This window comes from Loxodonta africana, chromosome 7 (genome assembly GCF_030014295.1).
Source record: "Loxodonta africana isolate mLoxAfr1 chromosome 7, mLoxAfr1.hap2, whole genome shotgun sequence".
Taxonomy (NCBI): Eukaryota; Metazoa; Chordata; class Mammalia; order Proboscidea; family Elephantidae; genus Loxodonta; species Loxodonta africana.
Window position 1 is genome coordinate 93315686 of NC_087348.1, and position 22510 is coordinate 93338195.

Below are 22510 nucleotides of genomic sequence, written 5' to 3' on the forward strand. Positions count from 1 at the left end.
TAAAATGCTTGCTAGTGTCAGGCAATGTCACGTGCATCCTATTCTTTATCTTAATTATCTATTCTTCTTTTCTTATTAATACCCCTATGAATTAAAGATACTATTATTGTCCCCCAATTCACAGATGAGGGAACTAAGTCTCAGAGAGGTTAAGTGACTTTCCCAAAGCCATGGCAAGTTATGGCAGAATCTGGGTTCACACATACTACTGCCTAACTGTGCTGTAAAGATTATAAGGTTTGTTGGCATTTGTTCCACTATTTTAATTCTTTTAGTCAAGTAAGTTGGGCATTCTTTTGTCTCCATTTTATCACACTTAGAGAAAAGATACTTAAGTTGAAAGTGCATTTACCAGGATGGGTCAGAATAGTGATTTCTAACGCTGACTTTGTAATTCAGGAACCCTCCTCTCACTTTTATTTGTTTTTGAGGTGAGAATTATTTACATTTCACTTGGAATCAGAAGGTTAGGAGCTAATGCTGACACTGCAGTCTCTGAACTAAGCAGGAGAGTGCTGTTGTTGGCTGTGTTCTTCTGCCCATTGGGACTCTCCGTGGACTGTGGTGATCAGCACTGGGGGGTGGGAAAGAGTGTATGGAGACAGATTGCTGATTTTATTTACTAGTAAATCCTGGTCTGCTTGTTGGGGATTCCCATTCTCTGTAGTGATTGTTCTAGGTAACCAAAATCGTACTTATTCTTATCTATTCAAAGTAACATTTTGTGTTGAACATTGTTCTTGTACATTTACGTAGATGTACTGTTTAACGAACCTGGAGCCACGTTAAGGTATTTCAGCACTTGAGTCACTGATATTGCTAAAATGAAGGGGAAAATGTATTTTTCACTTCCATTTGCAGCTGCGATTCAGTCTGTTTGCTAGCCAGTAGTAAAGTGATTTCCTAATGTGATTTCCTAGAGGATTCTTACATATTATGACTTCTCTTTGGCACTTAGTGCCTTTTTAGGCACTTGATTCTAAGTCCAAGTGCTCAGTTAGGATATAAAGTCAGTACTACTCTGTCTTATCGGGTCGCTATGAGTGGGAATTGACTCAACGGCACTGGGTTTTTTTTTTTTTTACTACATGATATGTAATCTTGACTTTGTTACTGATTCTTCTAAATGACCATAAAGGAATTACTTAGCTTCTGCATCTTTTTACACATCTGCGTTTAGGATAGCTGCTCACAATAGTGCCACAGGGATTAATGTGTGTAAATGGAAGAAACCAAGTGCTTATTTTATATTTTAGTTTATAAAAATTCATTGTGGCAGAATAATTTATTGGAAAGAGGCAAAAAGATAACTTCTACCCTTGCTGCTGACTTGCTGAGTGGCCACATAACTCCAAGGAGTCTAATTACCCCATACTCCTAAGTCTTTCTTTCCTATACCTCAAAGGCAGTGGTTCTGAACTTGTGGTCTGCAGCAACTTCCAGCTGGGTCATAAGATGATCTTCTCAGTATTAATGTTTATTAATGTATATGTTTACATTTCTGGAAGGTATTAGTAGTTTAACTTCTTACGACATTTAATAAAAAACAGATTTCCCCTCATTAGTGTCACATGCTGAGTAACCTATTAACATTTAATTATATGTCCTTTTACAGAGTCTTTTGCCCTAACTCAACCCCTAATATTTGAGAAGCAATACTCTATCAAAATTAGTTTGCCGGAAATTTGATTTAGGAAATGGTATGAAACATTGGTCTTAGGGAAATGTGTTTAATAGACTTTGGGTTTCTTATAAGCAGATGCTAATAAAACCTAAAAAGAACTTTTCAGTGGAACCTGGAGAGTGGTATTAACTTTATAAAAGCAGAGTGCCGTAGTCTTTATAGGGAGGAGGTACTTTTTAATGCTGTGCATTTCTCAATAGTATGTAGTATTTTACTATTAGAAAATACTTGTACAAAGATGATCATATTTGATCCTGAAAGCATCCCTGAAAGCTAAATAGGGTAGATATTGTCATCTTCATTTTATATATGAGGTACTGGGGAGGTAAATGACTTGGCTGGGAACACACAGACTGTTACGAGCAAGTTGACATATGGACCCAGACCTTTTGACTCCACGTTGCATGCTTTTCTCACTATTCCACACTACCTAAAACCTTGTGAAGTACACTCTAATGAATTATTTCATTTGAAACCTGCATAAATCCTATGAAGCAGATACCTTTTGTTGAAGCCCTATAACATGCTAGAGTTTTGAAAGTAGCATAGGTAGGATTTGAACCCAAATCTTACTGATTCCTAAGCCCATGGGCTTTCCAGTGTAGTGTACTGCCTTTGATAGGATCTGCTTGTTGTATTTAAGCACTAAAATTAGGTCTGACCTTAGCAGTTAAGCCAGTCATGTAGAGGTATGAAAGGTATCAATTGCTTTCCATTGCCTGTTATAGAAGCCTATCAGCTTTTTTAGGGAAGGAGAGGGAAAAAAAAAAAAAAAAAGAAATCTTCTCTTGGCACAAAATTCTGAGAGGAATTTAGCATGCAGTTTCTTATGTGCAAGATATTAAATATCTTAACTAAATCTAGTCAATTGTAATTTTGTAAAAGTTGCATCAAGAAATATCTATTAACCCTTGAGCAGGGCAGCATCATAAATCATAATACAGAAAAGGCTTTTCTGCAGGGAGGGACGCTAAAGTAGTCCAAGTATATTGCTTTTTGGTCATCTGTCTTGATGTAGAAAACCCAGAAGAGTGACAATTTATTGGTTTTAAGTGAAATTTTGACAGGAGTTGGCCATTGGCCAATCTGAGACCAAACTCTCTGGTGAGAGAGTCCTTAAAGAGCCTGTGTTTTGTTGATAGAAACATGGTCCATATTCTTAAGCTATTCGATTTACAGGAACCAACATTGATATTTGGTTATAAAAATTAAAGTACCTGACTTGCATTCTTGCTGAACAGAGCGGCTATCTTACTTAACTGAGTGGAATGTTGGTATATGCGTGGACAGGGCCAAATTTCTCAGAAAGGAATTTTGGAAAATGGTATACCAACCACATTTAGCTTTCCCTCTTCCCCAAGAGTCTATTGATATAACAGTAAAGATGCACGTATACAGAATAAATCCTTGTCTATACTGAAAGCAAAAGAGGGTGTCATTGAAATAGCAAAGATTTTGACACAGTTCTCAAAGACAGAAATTAGATAGTACCGTATTGACTCAACGGCACTGGGTGGGGTGGGTATATTGATGAATGGGCCCTTGTGGCCCAGCGGCTAAGCGTTTGGCTGCTAACCAAAAGGTCAGCAGTTCGAATCCACCAGCCGTTCCTTGGAAACCCTATAGGGCAGTTCTACTCTATCCTGTAGGGTCGTTATGAGTTGGAATCAACCAGATGGCAACAGGTTTGGTTTTGGTTTGTATCAATGAATAAACTAGGATATAGAAAAATTGCATGAAATTGCAAAACATAGAGATCAGGAACTTATTGTGGAGCAGTAATCAGGGTAGCTGGACCTAGTGGCCCATTCTCTTCCCTGTCCGTATCATAAGTAACTCCTTTAATATATGCTCCAGCTGGTCTCTAGACATAATGGTTTCTGACCTGGTTAGGTCTCATTGTATGAGTGTTTGGCATGGTAGAAAGGTGGAGCAGAATCTGAAGTAAATGTGGACTTCCACAATTGACCCTGAGGGAAAACATGAAAGGCAGCTCTATTTAGAGGTGAAATGCCCTAAAATAACACAATATCAAAGTAAAGTTCTCCTTATTTTATAGTTGTGGTGGTTTAAATTAAAGGTACTGATTTCTCCCAACGTATATACCCTGATAGAAAGCTTAATTGTTATTAGGACCTGCCCACTTACACTGAGCTGACACCAGCTTCCCATTCTGGATGAGGACTTTTATGTAAATAAATCTTTATAACTTCAAAGGAAAACTGCACCAGTTGCTTATACTAATCAATCTAATCACTCATTCATGAATTTGAAGGGAGAGCCAAGGGTCATCAGATGTTTGAAGAAAACAGCATAAAAGAGACTGATTTACACAAGCAGAAAAGCAGATGCAAAAGAAACACAAAATACGAAGAGTAGAGACAAGTTTTAAAAAGAATAAAATTAATATCCTCAGACTTAACTTAAACGTTCTCTGCCTAGGGTGTAGAAAGCTGGAAAAAGCTTCACTTCCACCCTATTAACAAGAAGAAGCTGGATAATCTACAAAATCATAACTTTTCTGGAATTCATCAGACAGCTAAAATTGCAGGGCATCTAAGTAGCCTGATACCTAAGGTAGGACAAGCATCTCCAGGGAAAGACAGGATGTGAGGACTGAATCACCAGTGGCAGAGCCTGGGAAGGAGTTGAGGCTTCCATATACGAAGGTAAAATCATTCAGCTAAAAATTTTAATAAATTGCTAATGGCCAAGTGTGGGCTAGCGTGAAGGTACAACAGCTATAAGGGGAGTTCACACTTGGCTTGCACTTTCTTCTGCATGGACCGCCGTTGAATATTCCAAGAAAGACTGGAGTAGGGCAGGAAATCATAGAAAGCCTATGTTGGTGGTATAACTCTAGAGGAGGGAAGTGGCTGCTGCATCAAAAGAGGCATAACCATAAAATAATCCTTCTCCCCTAAGAACAAAAGCCTAATCCTCTGGAGAAAGAGCTGCAAATTCTGCCATCCTCAGGGCACAGGTGAAGACCCATTGTGTCTGGAGGAGGAGAAAAGGAAAACCAGACCAAACATTACTCTTGGGGATGAGGCAGGAAACTATGTTGGACGTGGACTATTAGAGATCTGTGGGGAAGAGGCAGGACCACTGAGAAAGCCTTACCCTGATAACCTTTCCCCCGATCCAAACCAAGCATGCCTAAGTCTAAGGCTGATGAGAACAAAAGGGGAACTCCCTGCCCCCACCACCAGGCTACCAAGCGCAGAGTAACAAGCCACAGTAATTTACCACTTGGGGAGAGCATGGTGAGATCCTTACAGATTCACAGGCAATATCTGAATCTGAGGATAGAACAGAAACATTGAGAAAAAGCCTCTGGCAAACCATCCTCACTTCAAACACAAGGAAAAGTTAGAGGAATTTGAAGACTCTAGTGTACTTTTAGTGTACTGGGTTTTTTTGGGTTAGTGTACTGAACATAACAATGGCTGCCTCAAAATCCAAACCCAGCTCAATTCCTGATTGGATTGACTCAACCTCCGGAACAACAGCCTAGTAGAAGAAGGGTATGCCCTTTCTGGGCATAAACACTATTCACCTCACTTTCTACTGTGCTGCACAAGATGTTTGGCATTTGTCATGGATTGAATTGTGTCCCCAAAAAATATGGGTCAACTTGGCTAGGCCATGATTCCCAGTATTGTGTGATTGTCTGTCATTTTGTTATCAGATGCAGTTTTCCTATGTGTTGTAAATCCTACCTCTATGATGTTAATGAGGAGGAATTACAGGCAGTTAAGTTAATGAGGCAGGACTTAATCTACAAGATTAGGTTGTGTCTTAAACTAATCTCTTTTGAGATATAAAAGAGAGATGCAAGCAGAGAGACATGGGGACCTCATATTATCAAGAAAGCAGTGCCAGGAGAAGGGCACGTCCTTTGGACCTGGGGTCTCTGTACTGAGAAGCTCCTAGTCCAGGGGAAAATTGATGACAAAGACCTTCCTTCAGAATAAACGGAGAAAGAAAGCCTTCCCCTGGACCTGAGGCCCTGAATTTAGACTCCTTGCCTGCCAGACTGTGAGAGAATAAACTCCTGTTTGTTGAACCCATCCACTTGTGGTATTTCTGTTATAGGAGTGCAAGATAACCAAGACAGCATTCGATCAAAATTTTTGAGACAAACATACAAAACACCCATCACCAGCAGCACCACCACTACCACCAACAAGAAGAAAACACTGTCAAGCGAACACACGAACAGAAAGACTCAGATGATCCAGATGTTGGAACTGTCAGAGATGTAATATAAAATAACTATGATTAATATAATATGGAGCCCTGGTGGTGCAGTGGTTAAGAGCTTGGCTGCTAACCAAAAGGTCGGCAGTTCGAATCCACCAGCTGCTCCTTGGAAACCCTATGGGGCAGTTCTACTCTGTCCTATAGGGTTGCTATGGGTCGGAATTGACTTGGCGGCGATGAGTTTGGTTTGGTTTTTGGTTAATGATTAATATGCTAAAATGGCTCTTGTGGGAAGGTGGTTAAGTGGATGGACAGAAGGAGAATTTCAGTAGAGAGGAGGAAACTAAGAAAAAGATATGGACATACTATAAATAAAAAAAAACAGTAACAGAGATGAAGAATGCCTTTGACAGATTCATCAGTAAATTTGACCTGGCCAAAGAAAAAATCAGTGAACTTGAAGATAGGTCAATAGAAATTACTCAAACTGAAGCACAAACAGAAAAAAAGAGGTTTTTTTCGGGGGGAGAGGGGAGGGTGGACAGAGTATCTGCGAGGTATGGGACAATATTAAATGGTCTAACACATGTAATTGAAATCCTAGAAGGATAAGAGAATGAGAATGAGGCAGAGGAAATATATGAAGAGATACAGGCCTAGAATTTTCCAAAAATAATGAGAGACATTTAACCACAAATCTGAGAAACTTAGAGAACCTCAGCAGGATAAATTTACAACAGAGAGAGAGAGAGAGAGACCAAGCCCTAGTCATCATATCAAACTGCTTAAAAGAAGAAATGAAGAGAAAATCTTAAAGACAGCCATAGGAAAAAAAGACATATTACATACAGAAAAACAAAGATGAGATTTGCAGCATACTTCTCAACAGAAACCATGCAAACCAAAAGACAATGAAGTGACATTTTTAAAACAATGGAAGAAAAAGTTCCAACCCAACAAAAATATCTTCCAAAAATGAAGGTGAAGTACTTTTGCAGGCATCAAAAAGTAAGAGAATTCATTATCACCAGATCTGCATTGCAAGAAATGTTAAAGTTTTTCAGGAAGAAGGAACATGGTGCTAGACTGTGACAGTTAATTTTACGTGTTAGCGTGGCTAGGCTGTGGTTCCCAGCTGTTTAGCCAAACACTGATTGCTGTCATGGAGTACTTACTGTGATTAAATCAGCTGGCCTTGGGCAGACCGGATTCCCTTCCATAATGTACTCTAATGTAATGTAATCACTTTCCATAATGTAATCCAGCATCATTTAATTAGTTATTTAGTTGAGGTCATACCAGTGCAGAGTAGACCCTAAACTTAACCACTTCTTAGTTATTAAAAAACCAGAATAAATACACACAACGGGAAAGGCAGGTGTCATGTGAGGATCATCTACAAGCCAAGGAACCAAGGTGCTACTGGCAAAGAAGCAGTCGACATGGTCAAGACCCTAATTTGGACTTTTAGCCTCCAGAACTCTGAGAAAATTAATTTCTGTTCTTTAAAGCAACCCACTTGTGGTATTTGTGTTACAGCAGCACTAAGTAACTAAGACACAGACTGAAACTTGGATCTTGTACAAATAGAGATCTCCAGAAACAGTTAAAACAAGGTAAATATGGAGGCATTTTTCTTATCTTGAATAGCCCTGAAAGATAATTGAATCTCTAGACCAAAAATAGCAATGTTTGTGGATTTATAGCATGCATAAAAGTAAAATATACGAAAGCAATAGCAGAGAATAATTGGGAGTGTGCTATTTTAAGGTTTTTACATTACACATAAAATGGTGTAATATTATTTGAAGGTAGTCTGTAAACTCCGGGGCAACCACTAAAAATTCTAGAGGTATAAATAAGTCAGTAGTGAATAAAAAAATCAAGTTCTTAAAAAAAAAAGAAAAGCCCTCAATTCAAGAAAAGGAGGAAAAAGAGACAAAGAACAAATAGAACATATAGAAAACAGCTAGCAAGATGTTATCCATGATTAAATTAAATGTAAATGGTCTAAACAGTCCCATTAAAAAACAAAGACTTTATATTTGATTTTAAAATAAGCAAGACCCAACTAAACACTGTCTATAAGAAACTCACTTTGAATATAAAGATGTAGATAGATTAGAAAGTAAAAGGGTAGAAAAAGATATATCATGTAAACACTAATCAAAAGAAAACTGAAGTTGGTTATACATAGAACTTTCGGTTATATAGACCATATTCAGGATCATAAAACATATAAACACGAAAGAATTAAAATTGTATAACATGGTCTCTCACCAAAACAGAAATAAACTAGAAGTCACTAACAGAAAGATAACTGGAAAATTTCCTAAAGATTTGGAAATATGCAAACATGTAAATAAATTAAGAAATAACAAAAATTAGAAAATATTTTTAACTGAATTAAAATGAAAATAAACATATCAACATTTTAAGCAATGCAAGTAAAACAGTGAGTGCTTGGAGGGAAATTTATAGTGTTAAATGCTTATGTTAGGAAAGAAGAAAGGTCTCCAATCCACGATCTAAGTTTATACTGAGAAACAAGAGAAAGAAGAGCAAATTAAACCCAAATTGAATGGGAGGAAGTAAATAATAATGAGCAGAAATCAGGAAAATTGAAAATAGAAAAATGATGGAGAATAGGAAACCAAAAGGTTGTTCTTTGAAAAACTAATAAAATTGATAAGCCTAAGCTAGACTAACCAAGAAAAAAAATAAAACACAAATAACCAGCATTAAAAAAAAAAAAGATACATCACTACAGATGCTATAGAAACTAAAATGATAGTAAGGGAATACTTTGAATAACACAATGGTAGCATGTCACAAGGACATAGGAGCCAGGCTGAAGACTTCCACTGGCCAAATCTGGGACCATTTGAGCACCAGGAGAATCAAGTACATTAATAAATTATGAATCCTTGAAAAGTAAAAATGGGTCTGTGATTCCATTCTGATTATAAATAGGCAGTTACTGGCGAAAGGAGGGCTGTTGCTTGTAGTAAAATGGTGAGTGCTGATTGATAAACGTGTAGAGAGTACTGGACTTGGAAAATTATTATTTTTCAACTGGTGTAGTAAAGATTGATTGAAGCAGAAGTCACCAATCAAGGCTAAATCTAGAGAGAAATTTAGATGAGAAAGCAGGATATATACTTGGTCTTAAAGATGGATATCATTGCTTCCAGATGTGGTAGATAACCTCAGAAGGACACAACACCAGCACCTAGTATTCAGACTAGTAATATATAACCGAAACAACCTCTAAAGAGATTAAGGACACTGTTGCCTCAATGTATGCCTTTATTAGTGGCTTAAATAATTTAGGTTCAGTTTTCTGAGGTATCTTCAAATATTTAGTTCTTCCCTAGCTGAGCCTAACTAACTAAAAATCCGTTTTATTCCAGAAGCCCCCTCTGTAACCACTGCGCTATATATTACCTTTCGGTTAAAAAGAAAAAAGGACTTAAATGTTTTGGGGAGATGATGCTGATGTGCCATCTAAAGCCTTAATTCTGATAAAGCCTGTGGAAAAACCTCTCAAGTAACTTTTTTCTGGGTTTTGGATTTACTCTTTTACTTTTTATTTGAAAATCATTTCACACTTAGAGAAAAGTGTGTCTTAGGCTGGGTTCTCTAGAGAAGCAAAACTAATAAAACACATAAATATGTATATAGAGAGAGATTTCTATCAAGGAAACAGCTCATGTGATTGAGGGGCTGGAACATCCCAAGTCCGTGAATCAGGATAGAGGCCTCTCCCAATTCACACAGCTGCAGAAGCAGGCAGACCCCAAACTGGCAGGTTGGAGAACAGGGCTTCCACTCACAGGCTGTGAAGGTCGACAGATCCCAAGATCAGCAGGCAAGACTGCAAGGTTTCTCCTGATTCACATAACCTCAGGGGCTGGTGAACCCAAGATGGGCAGGTTGGAGAGTAGGACTCTTAATCGCAGGCTGTGAAGATGGATGAATCCCAAGATCCGCAGGTAAGCTGCTAGTTCAACTCCTAAGAACTGGAGGTCAGACAAGAGACAGCTTCTGGATTCAGAACAAGTGAAAAACCTTGGCAAGATGAACAGGAAGGAAGCAGGTACTGGAGGGCGGAGAGATGAAGGCTGAGGATGGGGTGAGCTGCCACAAGCCCTGTCCTGGCCAGTACGGCTTACCAGTTTCCATCATGGGGGTGATTATATATCAGAGTTCAACAGGGAAGTGATCACAACATTATACAACTGCCAAAACACACAGAATCATGGCCCAGACAATTTGACACACAATCTTAACCATCACAAGTTGTAAGAATAAGAATACAAAGATCATCTATATGCTTCACCCAGGTTTACTTACTGTTAACATTTTGCCCTATTAGCTGGTTGTGATATTTTTTAAATTTAGTTTTCCTTTATCCTGTGTTGAATGGAGTTTGTTTTTTTTTTTTTTTCCTTTTGGTCATACAATAATATGTTCTAAAGAGTCTTTAAACTGGGGAGGGCACACACATTTGTATTTTGAAGCCCAGACCTATCTTGGGCCCTATTTGTAGTTTTGTTAGAACCGTTAGAGTTGAGATAGCCTAATTTATCTGGGACAAAGAATAATATTGCAAATTTCTGTAGTGGTGGAAGAATTCATGTGCTTTCTGGTGAAAGTATGTGTGGGGGTGGGACTGTCAACCTAAGTGTATTACAAAATCATTGAGGTGAAGTTGTGGGAAGAAATTATATTGAAACTAAACAAGATAAGTAGTCTTCCTGATTAAGTTCCACTTATGGGGCAGAGCTCCCAACTTACAGAGCATACAGGTACAGTTGAGAGAGAAGGGTAGGGTGCTTAGAAGTATGTTGATTAAGTTATCTCAGTTGGTAGATTTAGTGCTGAGGTCCAAACTCGGTAGTTTGGTCAATTAGTCTACCTCCTGTTCATCCTACAGGGAGGTATATAAAAGAAGAGTTTAGGGCACTTTTTCCTACTGGCTTACAATTCATGAGACTGAATTCCTTTGTTAAGATCTGGAACTTAGTATGTCAGGATCTAAACAGTTTTTGGTGCTTAAAGACTTCTGAAGTTGTAATCAAGGCTGGATTGTCAAGGACATGAAAAACTCTCATTTTCTTAGAGTCAGAAAATGTAAAAGGATTTTATAACTGCAGAAATGGAAATTCCCCAAAATTGATATAAACACAAAAATCAGTCATGTGAACACGAATACTAATTATTGTAATGCTAAAGCAAACACCAAAAGGAAATTAAATATTCTATAATGAGATTGAAGTTTGGGAAGATCAGTTAGTTTGTGTGGAATATTCACATAATTCACATCCATGGAGTTGAATTATTACATAGTAAGTATTATTTTTTTTTTTAAGTATTATAACTAAGACTATCTAGAACCATGTAAAAAGGCTTGTGACATAATATGGAAGAATTGGAATATACATTTTCTATACACTATAATGGAAACCCTAGTGGCATAGTGGTTAAGAACTACGGCTGCTAACCAGAGGTCAGCAGTTCAAATCTACCAGGCACTCCTTGTTAACCCTGTGGGGCAGTTCTACTCTGCCCCGTAAGGTCACTATGAGTCAGAATCAGCTCAACGGCAACAGATTTGGTTTGGTTGTTTTTATACTTTGTTACTAAAACTACTTATGAATAAGATGGTTAATGCACTCTGTTGCTAACAGAAAGTTTGGAAGTTCGAGTCCACCCAGAGACATCTTGGAAGAAAGGCCTACTTCTAAAAATCATCCGTTGAAAACCCTATGGAGCACAGTTCTACTCTGACACACATGGGGTCATCGTGAGTTAGAATGACTCAATGGCATCTGGTTTAATAGTTGTATTATAGAGGTTAAACATGCAGGTAATTTTTCCTACTCTACTCAGGCTTTCAGTAATGTTGTTATTTAGCCTTTGTGGTCAAAAGGAAAATAATTACTTTTCCTTTAAATGGAGTTGTTTGAATTATGAAATTTCATCATAATTCTTTGATTGGCATCCAGAAATCTATAGGCAGAGAGGCATAGATATTCATGTTCTTTGGCTCCTGTTAGAAGCAAAGGCCTGGCAAACTGCTTATGTAAAGGTTACAGCCAAGAAAACCCTATGGAGAAGTTCTCCTCTGCAACACATGAGTTGCCATGAGTTGAGGACCAACTTGACAGCAGTTAACAATAACAACCACAAGAGGCTGAACCTCTGTGAATATTGAACCTGTAGGGAGATTTGTTCTAGTTCATCTCCTTAGAAGACCTCTGTACCCAGCCTACTTTGCCTCTAACTCTACTTGTTTCCCTCTCACAGTCAGGAGATTGGGCCTGCCTGTTTGGTTGTGATTGAGCATTCAGTCATATCTGCAATACTAAATCTGGAATTGTATCCTTCAATCTCTCTCTAGGAAGCACATTTTCAACTGAACACCTCAAGCTTCAGCTCCAAAAGGAATCCCTAAATGAGTTGAGGAAAGAGTGCACTGCACAAAGGTAAGAACAACACTGAGAATAATTACTATGGGTATTGAGTTTACTGTGGGGATAAGATTTTGAAAAGTAGCATTCTTTCAAAGCTACTGGTATTAATTTGTATTCCACACACCTCAGTGTCACATTTATTTATTCAACAAATATTTATTAAGTACCTACTATGTACTGTGCAGAGTCCCTGGGTGGTGCAAATGATTAAAATATGAGGCTGCTACCCAGTAAGTTGGAGGTTCAAGCTACCCAGAGGCTCCTCAGAAGAAAGGCCAAGTGATCTACTGAAAAATCAGCCATCGAAAATCCAGTGGATCCAGTACAGTTCTACTCTGACGTACCTGGGGTCTTCATGAGTTGGAATTGACTAGATAGCAACTAGTTACTATGTACTGTGCACTGTGGTAGAAGCCAGTTAATGTGAGCTCCCTGTACATGGTCATAGTCAGAAACATGAACCTGTTCTTCCAGTTTCCTAGGCCTAGAACCATGGCTTAATCTTCTCTTCCTTTTGTCTTCTTCATATAGATTAGCTTATAGCTTTTCTGGAAACCCTGGTGGCGTAGTGGTTAAGTGCTATGGCTGCTAACCAAAGGGTAGGCAGTTTGAATCCGCCAGGCGCTCCTTGGAAACTCTATGGGGCAGTTCTACTATGTCCTATAGGGTCACTATGAGTCGGAATCGACTCGACGGCACTGGGTTTGGTTTTGGTTTTTTATAGCTTTTCAGATTTATATCTCCTCATTAGTTCATTTGGATTACCTCAACAGCTTCCTGGATTAATTCTCTAACAGCTGTTTCTCCTTTTTTCTGCTTCATCTTCCGTATTGGTATTGGACCTCTCCACTTAAAATACTGTTTTTATCATATCATCTGTCTCCTTAAATCATGATTCTTTTGCTTAACTTTCAAATATTCTTTAATAAATTGGCACTGTATAACTATAGCTTCATTTCATTCTCTCCCTACCATCCATTTAACAAATGCTAATAATTTTTCTCCTTATTCATTATAGCACATACTCGATTTGTTGTCACTTCTGGCTTTTGCTCATCTTTAGTTATTTTTCCTGGAAAGTCCTCTCATTCTGGATTTTTCCTTAAGAAACCTTAACAACTGAGTATTCAAGAATGTTAGACCTGCAAGGAATTATAGAGATCATCTCATCTAATACTCTCGTTTTGCAGATAGGAAAACAAGGTTCTGGGAGGTTACTACTTGTACAGTTCATTAGCAAAACCAGGAGTAGATTACATTTAAGTTCTCATTGCTCTTTTCTTTATACTACAACCTTCCCACTCTGCATTGACTTACAGCTTCTCCTAAAATCTTTTTTTTTTTTTCTTAAATTGTTAACCCAGTTGAGAAGGTAATTTGTTTTATGGGTATTTTATCTGTTAGTCATGTTTCTTAAATAGTTCAAGAACAGAGCTGGGTCATCTCATTCCTCAATTTTTTTCGTTCTTTTTTACTCTACTGTTTTTTTTTTTTCACATGACTGCAGGGTATTTTTTAGAGATAGTTGTGAGTGAAAGATAGAATACTGTTTTGAGGAAATACCAGATAGATCTTTCCTGAAATCAAATTGGCCTCAGATTAAATAGTGGCTATGTGGCCTTGGTCAGCTTAGTCAGCCTCTCTAAATCTCGATTCCTTGTTTGTAAAAATGGCCAAAATTAACACCAACTTAATAGAATTACTTTAACAATTAAATAAAACCATTTGTAAAGTACCTGGAATGTAGTTGGCACTTAGTCAATGATTATTTGCACCTTCTATATCTCTTATATATATGTATATAAGATATATATTGGTTTTATATCTCTTAGTATGGCCCTGAGCATATACAGTGGCCCTCAGCGTATAATTAGTTTGATTGATAGCATTTGGAAATAAGTCAGGACTCATGGTAGCTGTCATTCTTGTCTCTACTTTTGAGTTTCTGTAGCCTATTGTAGACCATTTACTCTTCCTCTGTATTGTTATGTGGACATAAATGTTAGAAAATTAATATTAGCAAGCATGTAAACTTTTTTTTTAATAAATGTGCTTTTCTCTTTCCTTGTTAGAGAACTTTTTTTGAAGACTAATGCTCAGATGACAATTCGATGCAAGCAATTACTATCTGAGCTTTCCTACATTTACCCTATTGATTTGGTAAGTTTTAAATGTTCTGAAAAGACATTTTCAGTTTCAAAAGATGATTTCAGTTCGAAATTTCCTCCCAATGAACAAACCCATTGCTTTAGTCTTAATCAGATGCTCTGTCACAATTCATTCAGAAGCTAATATCTATTTAATAATTAGATTTAGTTGGCCTTAGTTTCCACAGCGTTGTCTTCTTTGTTTTAAAATACCAGTTTGGTGGTGGTATGCGCTCATCTTAATCTGAAAAAATGCCAGATTCTTTATGGTTTCCTTAGGCTCTTTTCAGTCAACCAAATTATCCACTACCATGATTTCTAGTACTTACGGACAGACACGTGCAGTTACATGTGCACTGCTTTTAAAATATAAGCTAATTTATTATATTAATTAGTGCTCCTTAAGATATTACTGGGGTCACTGTCAGGATGTTGTTTTCAAACCTAGATTCTTAGAAAATGCAAAAAGTAGAACTTCAATAAAACTAATTAGGATTCTTTTTTTTAAGAGAGCCAAATCTACTTTTTGATTGTTATCCTTACTTTCTCTTTAATAAAAATAGACTTAAAAGACTGATTTTCAGAGAAGAAAGCTAACATGATTTGAAGTTACTCAGAGAATCTTATTAAGTACACTTTGAATTTTTCATTTATAGATATTAATTGGTCAGAAGACATTCTTATGATAAAATTTTTACATGGTTTTTTCTTTAACATGACTTTTAAATGTTTATGTTATAGAAAATTTCAAGTACATACAAGCATAGAGAAGGTAGTATAATGAATCAACTGTATCACCCAGCTTCAACAATTATGATCATATTTTGAGTCCAGAAAAGTAATATCTGAGTAACACTGAACTACTGAATTTTTTGAGATTTGACTTAGAATTTCTTTGAGAAATGTGTGTGTGTGTTTATGAATGTATATGAAAGAGCCCTGGTGATGCAGTGCAATTGGCTGCTAACCAAAAGGTCGGCGGTTTGAACCAACCAGCCGCTGTACAGGAGAAAGATGTGGCAGTCTGCTTCCATAAAGATTACACCCTTGGAAACCCGGGGCGACAGTTCTTCTCTGTCTTTTATGGTCACTATGAGTTGGAATCAACTTGACAGCAATGGGTTTATGTATGTATGTATGCATTAACTTCATTCTTTGGTTAAATCCACAGAATGAACATAAGGATTACTTTATATGTGGCGTCAAATTGCCCAATTCTGAGGACTTCCAAGGTACTTTATTTCTTTTTTCTTTCTAAACATTTGTTGTATACAGTATGTGGATATGTTGTTATAGGGGAGAATGTAGTATCTTGAAGTGCTAGTTGCCCAGCACAATGTCCAGACGTCTGTCCTTTCCCAATTTTAAGTATGTAGAGTCAGAAACCCTTATGGAAGACTACAAACTATTTGATCTAATCATGGTACAAAAATATTGAATCTTATATTTCAAAGTGTAAAGAAAATAGTTTTTAAATGAGCTTTAAGAAAATCAGACAGTAGGGCTCTTAAGAATGCTAATAATCTCTTTTTTGGTTTGATTTTCATGAAAAATTTATGTGTGGTTGGAGACAAAAGAGCAACAAACATTAAACTGCTCTGTTGTTATTTGGAAGGTCATGTTCCTTTTGACTTGAAAAGTGTTGGAAATTTAATTTGATGACATTCCCACTACTGCAGGTTAAACTTGTGCTGTCGGCTCTCTCCTGTTTTAATTTTTCATTAAAGATATTATAAAATATGATTCATAGTAATTCCTGTGTTTTAAAATATTTTCTTTTTCCTAATCTCTTTACAAATCTTTACAAGTAAATACTTTGTTTAGCATATTTATAAAAAGATTGTTTTTCTTAGCAAAGTAAATTCTTTTGAGTTTCTCCTAGCCTAAACATTGTTTGAGGTCTACTAGATGTCTTTATAGATTATTCCCAAAGCTAGCATATTATGTATTTGAGAAGAAATTATTCCAGGAGAAGTGATGCCAGAAGAAAGCATTACTAATTTTAATCAGAACTTTCTTCTATTTTCCTATGAAGAAACTCTTTTTTTATGTTTGTGGTCCTTTAACGCATAGTGGTACCATGAGTCGGAATCAACTCAACAGCAACTAACAGCACCACCACCAACATTTAAGGCTATTTTACTTTATTATCCACTTTGGTCCTTACAGCAATCCTCGTAACAAGTAGTTGGGACATTCTGCTGTTCCACGTGTTTGTGAGGGAACTGAGGCAGCATGACACAGGGGGAGAGTGACGAGCCAGGAGAGGGAAAACTGATGTTCAAGTCCTGTTTACCCTGCTATAAACTATATAATTTGGAGCAAGCCATGTAAGCTTTGAGTTGATTCCTTAATCTGTAGTACGAACGTTTGTTTCCTACCTGCCTCACCTGTTTGTTATGAAGATTAACTGAGATATAACATTATCTGGAAAAGCAGACTGCCTTGATGGTTATACAAACTGCAGAGAATGTAAGTGACACCTCCGAGGTCCACATCATAGCCAGTTGTTGTTGTTTTTGTTAGGTTCCGACTCACAGGGACTCTGTGTACAACAGAATGAAACACTGCCCGGTTCTGCACCATCGTCACAATCATTGCTCTGTTTGAGCTCATCATTGCAGCCACTGTGTCAGTCCATCTCATTGAAAGTCTTCCTCTTTTTTGCTGACCCTCTGCTTTACCAAGCATGATTTCCTTCTCCAGGGACTGGTCCCTCTTGATAATGTGCCCAACATACATGAAACAAAGCCTCACCATCCTCGCTTCTAAGGAGCATTCTGGCTGTACTTCTTCTGAGACAAATTTGTTCATTCTTCTGGCAGTCCATGGTATATTCAGTGTTCTTTGTCAGCACCATAATTCAAGTACGTCAGTTCTTCTTCAGCCTTCCTTATTCATTGTCCAGCTTTCGTATGTGAAGCGATTGAAAATGCCATGGCTTGGGTCAGGCGCAGCTTAATCCTCAAAGTGACATCTTTGCTTTTGAATTCTTCCAAGAGGTTTCTGCAGCAGATTTTCCCAGTGCAATGTGTCATTTAATTTCTTGACTGAGGTTTCCTTGGGCATTGATTGTGGATTCAAGTAAAATGAAATCTTCAACAACTTCAGTCTTTTCTCCACTTACCGTGATGTTGCTTACGGGGCCAAATGTGAGGATATTTGTTTTATGTGGAGGTGTAATCCATACTGACAGCTGTAGTCTTTGGTCTTCATCAGGTGGCTTAAGTCCTCTACACTGTGAGCAAGAAAATTGTATCATCTGCATATCGCAGGTTGTTAATGAGTCTTCCTCCAATCCTGATGCCCTGTTCTTCTTCATATGGTCCAGCTTCTTGGGTTATTTGCTCAGCATGCAGGTTGAATAAGTATAGTGAAAGGATACAACCCTTTTGCACACCTTTTCCTGATTTTAAACTACGCAATATCCCCTTGTTCTGTCTGAACGACTATCTTTGGTCTATGTATGGGTTCCTCATGAACACAATGCAATGTTCTGGAATTCCCATTCTTTGCACTGTTATCCATAATTTGTTATGATCCACGCAGTCAAATGCCTTTTCATAGTCAATAAAACACAGGTAAATATCTTTCTGGTGTTCTCTGCTTTCAGACAGGATCTATCTGACATCATCAGGGATACCCCTCATTTCAGGTCCTCTTCTGAATCTGGCTTGAATTTCTGGCAGTTACCTGCAGCTGTGTACTACTGCAGCCGCTTTCGAAAGATCTTTGGCAAAATTTTACTTGTGTGTGATATTAATGATATTGTTTGATGATTCTGTTAGATTCCCTTTCTTTGGAATGGGTACAAATATGGATCTCTTCCAGTCAGTTGGCCAGGTAGCTGTCTTCCAAATTTCTTGGCATAGACAAGTGAATGCTTCCACTGTTGCATCCACTTGTTGAAATATCTCAATTGATATTCTGTCAATTCCTGGAGCCTTTTTTTTTTTTGCCAATGCCTTCAGTGCAGCTTGGAGTTCAGTACCGTCATTTCTCGATCATATGCTACATCCTGAAGTGGCTAAACATTAACCGGCTCTTTTATATTCTGTGTTCTTTCCATCTTTTGACGTTTCCTGCATTGTTCTATATTTTGCCCATAGAATCCTTCCATATTACAACTTGAGACTTGAATTTTTTCCTTCAGCTTAAAAAATGCTGAGCGTGTTCTTCCCTTTTAGTTTTCTAACTCTAGGTCTTTGCACGTTTCATAACAATACTTTGTCTTCTCGAGCTCCCCTTTGAAATCTTCTCTGCAACTCTTTCACCTTTCATTTCTTCCCTTCGCTTTAGCTACTCTACGTTCAAGAGCAAGTTTCAGTCTCTTTTGGCATCCATTTTGGTCTTTTCTTTCTTCCTTGTCTTTCTAATGACCTTTTGCTTTCTTCATGTATGATGTCACCCCACAGCTATCTGGTTTTCAGTCACTAGTGTTCACTGTGTCGAATCTAATCTTGAAATGGTCTCTAAATTCAGGGGGAATATACTCAAGGTCATACTTTGGCTCTCAAGGACTTGTTTTAATTTTCTTCAGCTTAAACTTGCTTACGAGCAACCGATGGTCTGGTCCACATTTGCCCCTGGTCTTGTCCTGATTGACGATATTGACCTTCTCCATATTGAGCTTCTCCATTGTCTCTTTCCACAGATGTAGTTGACTTGATTCCTGTGTATTTCATCTGGTGAGGTCCACGTGTATTGTCACCGTTTATGTTGTTGAAAAAAGGTGTTTTCAATGAATTGGTCATTGATCTTGCAAGATTCTGTCACATCTCTGGCGTCGTTTCTATCGCCAAGGCCATATTTTCCAACTACCAAGCCTTCTTTGTTTCCAGCTTTCACCTTCCAATTACCAGTAATTATCCATGCATCTTGATTGCATGTTTAATCAATTTCAGAGTGCAGAAGTTGGTAAAAATCTTCAGTGTCTTCATCCTTGGCCTTAGTGGTCCTTGTGTAAATTCGAATGATAGTCAGATTAACTGGTCTTCCTTGCAGGCATGTGGATACTTCCCTGTCACTTTCACTGACAGTGTTGTACTTTAGTATAGATTTCGGGATGTTCTTTTTGATGATAAATGCGTCGCCATTGCCTTTTAGTTTGTCGGTGCTGGCATAGTCGACCATATAATTGTGCGATTCAGAATGACCACTACCAGTCCAGTTCAGTTCACTAATGCCTAGGATATCAATCTTGATGTGTTCCATTTCATTTTTGATGACTTCCAGTTTTCCTAGATTCGTATTTTGTACATTCCATATTCTGATTATTAGTGGATGTTTGCAGCTGTTTCTTCTCATTTTGAGTCATTCCGCATCAGCAGATGAAGGTCCCAAAAGCTTTACTCCATCTGTGTCATTAAAGTCGACTCTACTTTGAGGAGGCAGCTCTTCCCCAGTTGTATTTTGAGCGCCTTCCAACCTGAGGAGCTTATCTTCTGCCAGTGTATCAGTGTTCTGCTGCTATTCATAAGGTTTTCACTGGCCAATTTTTTTTTAAGAAGTAGATCATCAGGTCCTTCTTCCTACCTGTCTTAGTCTGAAGGCTCCACTGAAACCCACCTTGCTGGTATTTGAAATACCGGTGGCGTATCTTCCAGCATCACAGCAACATGGAAACCACCACAGTACGACACACTGACAGACACAAGTGGTGGTTGTAGGTAGTAGAGCCTTAGAACTGACGTTGCCTTACCTCCACTCCACGTTGTACCATCATATCCTGTCTTCCATTTGCTTTGTAGAACCAATACCAAACCAAACTAAACCCGTTGCTGCCGAGTCAGTTCTGACTCATAGCGACCCTGTAGGACAGAGTAGAATTGCCCCATAGGGCTTCCAAGGATCAGCCAGTGGATTCGAACTGCTGACCTTTTGATTAGCAGCCCAAGCTCTTAACCACTGCTCCACCAGGGCTGTAATGTAGACCCAGTAAAAAAAAAAAAAAAAAAAAAAAAAAAAATTTTTTTTTTTTTTACCATTTATTAGGCTCGTGCTTTTTACTGGACCCTGAGAGTACATTATATGCCTTATCCCTGATCCTCACAAAAACAAAGGAAACCAATAAGGAAGGTGGTACAATCTTCATTTTTTAATGTGTAAATTGAGAGATAAAGCTATTCAGTGACTTATTTGAGGTTACAAAGCTAGATAATGATCTAGCTGGGATTTGTCTGGTTTTCATTGCACAATGCTTCATCCAACTTTGTAAGGTTTAAAACGTGTGTTGATGCCAATTTTAGGCAAAATTGTGGTATCTTGAAGCTCATGACTCATCTTTTTCCTCATTCATTCATTTAACAAACACAAATTATATACCTTGAGCCCTGTGCCAGGTTCTGGAGATACAGAACATTTATTCATTCAAAAAATATTTATTGAACATCTATATGCCCGTGCTGGGTTTTGAGGATATTACAATGAACAAAGCAAACATGTTCTCTCCCTTCATGGAGCTTATAGCTGATTGAGGAAGACAGTCAATAAACAGGAAAACACGTATTTAATAAAGGAATATGCTGTCATAGAGAATAGTGGTAACCTACTTGGGATTGACTCCATGGCAGCTAACAACGCCCTAGATAAAGCAATCAAAGGAGACCTCTCTGAGAAACACTTAACATTAGATTTGAAGGCTGTAAAGGAGCCAGCCTTGCTACAGTTGAGGGAGGAACATTCCTAGAAGAGGGAGCAGCAAGTACAAAGGCCACGATGGAAGAATGAGTTTGGCGGATCTAAAGAAACTGAGGGTGGGGATATGGGAGAAAAGACCTGCATTTTTTGAGTAAATCATTGAATCTCTCAGAGTTCAATTTCTTCACATGTAAAATGAGATTATATCTACATCTCCAATTCATTTGATAATTGAATGAGATAATATTTGAAAGAACTTTTCATGTAGTAAGCTTGATAAATATACCCATAAAACTCATGAAAGCCAGAACGTGTGTGAGGCTGAAACCTGTCAGAGAAGGAGAATGCAAATATTTTTTACTAAAACGAGTGATAGAAAAGTGGTAAAACTGTACGCTGTTGAAGCGGAAAACTTGTGAGACCTGGAAAAACAAAGAAGGCAGTCCTATTTGTGGGTCTCACAGGTTTCCCTGTAATTGAAATCAGTTGCAAGAGAAGGAGGGAAGAAGGAAGAAAAGATGGAAGGAAGGAAGCAAAAAAAAAAAAAAAAACCAGACCTGTGTGGCTGGAGCATAGCGAGCAAGGGGAAGAGCTGTATCAGAGGAGGTGGGAGAGGTCAGCCAGGACCTTGAGGCTATAGAAGGAAGCTTATATTTTATTCTAAGTGGAGTGAGAAACCCCCAAAGGGCTTCAGGAAGGGGGGGGAGGTGTGACAGGAGGTGATTTATTGATTTGAAGGGAGGCATTAGGGAAGTAGGAATATCAGTGAGTGCTGGTCTGTGGTGTTTCTTGATTCTATTTATGGTTTCTTTGGAGTGCGTGTTTCCTAGTTGTCATAGCTTTCATAGCTCTCTGCACTTGGCATTCCCAACAAGCTGAATACATTCACCCTACCATTTATTAAGTTACTGTAGCTTTTTAATGCAGTTGCTGAAAATTAAAATTGGAGATAAAATGAAATAAATGTTTAACTTTACTTCAGGGCCATGTGTTAGTTTCCAGGCTGCTAAAACAAGTCACCACAAATTGAGTGGTTTAAAAACCGCAGAATTTTACTCTCTCACAATACTGGGAGCTGGCAGTCCAAAATCAAGATACCAGCAGTCCCTGCTCTCTTTAAAGGCTCTAGGGAAGTATCCACCCTTGACTCTTCCTAGTTTCTGGTGGTTGCGGGCAATCCTTGGTTATAAATATATCATTCCAGCCTCTGGCTTCGTCTTCACATGACATTCTCCCTGTGTGTCTGTGTCTCTTCTCTTCTTGTAAGGACACCAGTCATATTGGATTAGGGTCCACTCTAATGACTTCATACTAACTTGATTACATCAGCAAATTTCCAAATAAGGTCACATTCA

The 22510-nt window shown here is 38.0% G+C and overlaps 1 protein-coding gene across 7 annotated transcripts in view; it reads left to right on the forward strand.

The window, feature by feature from the left end:
- Positions 1 to 22510, forward strand: part of UVRAG (UV radiation resistance associated) — a 295043-nt gene that overhangs the window by 138242 nt on the left and 134291 nt on the right. For all 7 annotated transcript variants that reach the window (XM_023538911.2, XM_023538913.2, XM_064288716.1 and 4 more), the window contains 3 exons: positions 12297 to 12381; positions 14442 to 14529; positions 15688 to 15748. In XM_023538911.2, coding sequence (XP_023394679.2) covers positions 12297 to 12381; positions 14442 to 14529; positions 15688 to 15748 — 234 coding nt within the window. The remainder of the gene's footprint in view (positions 1 to 12296; positions 12382 to 14441; positions 14530 to 15687; positions 15749 to 22510) is intronic.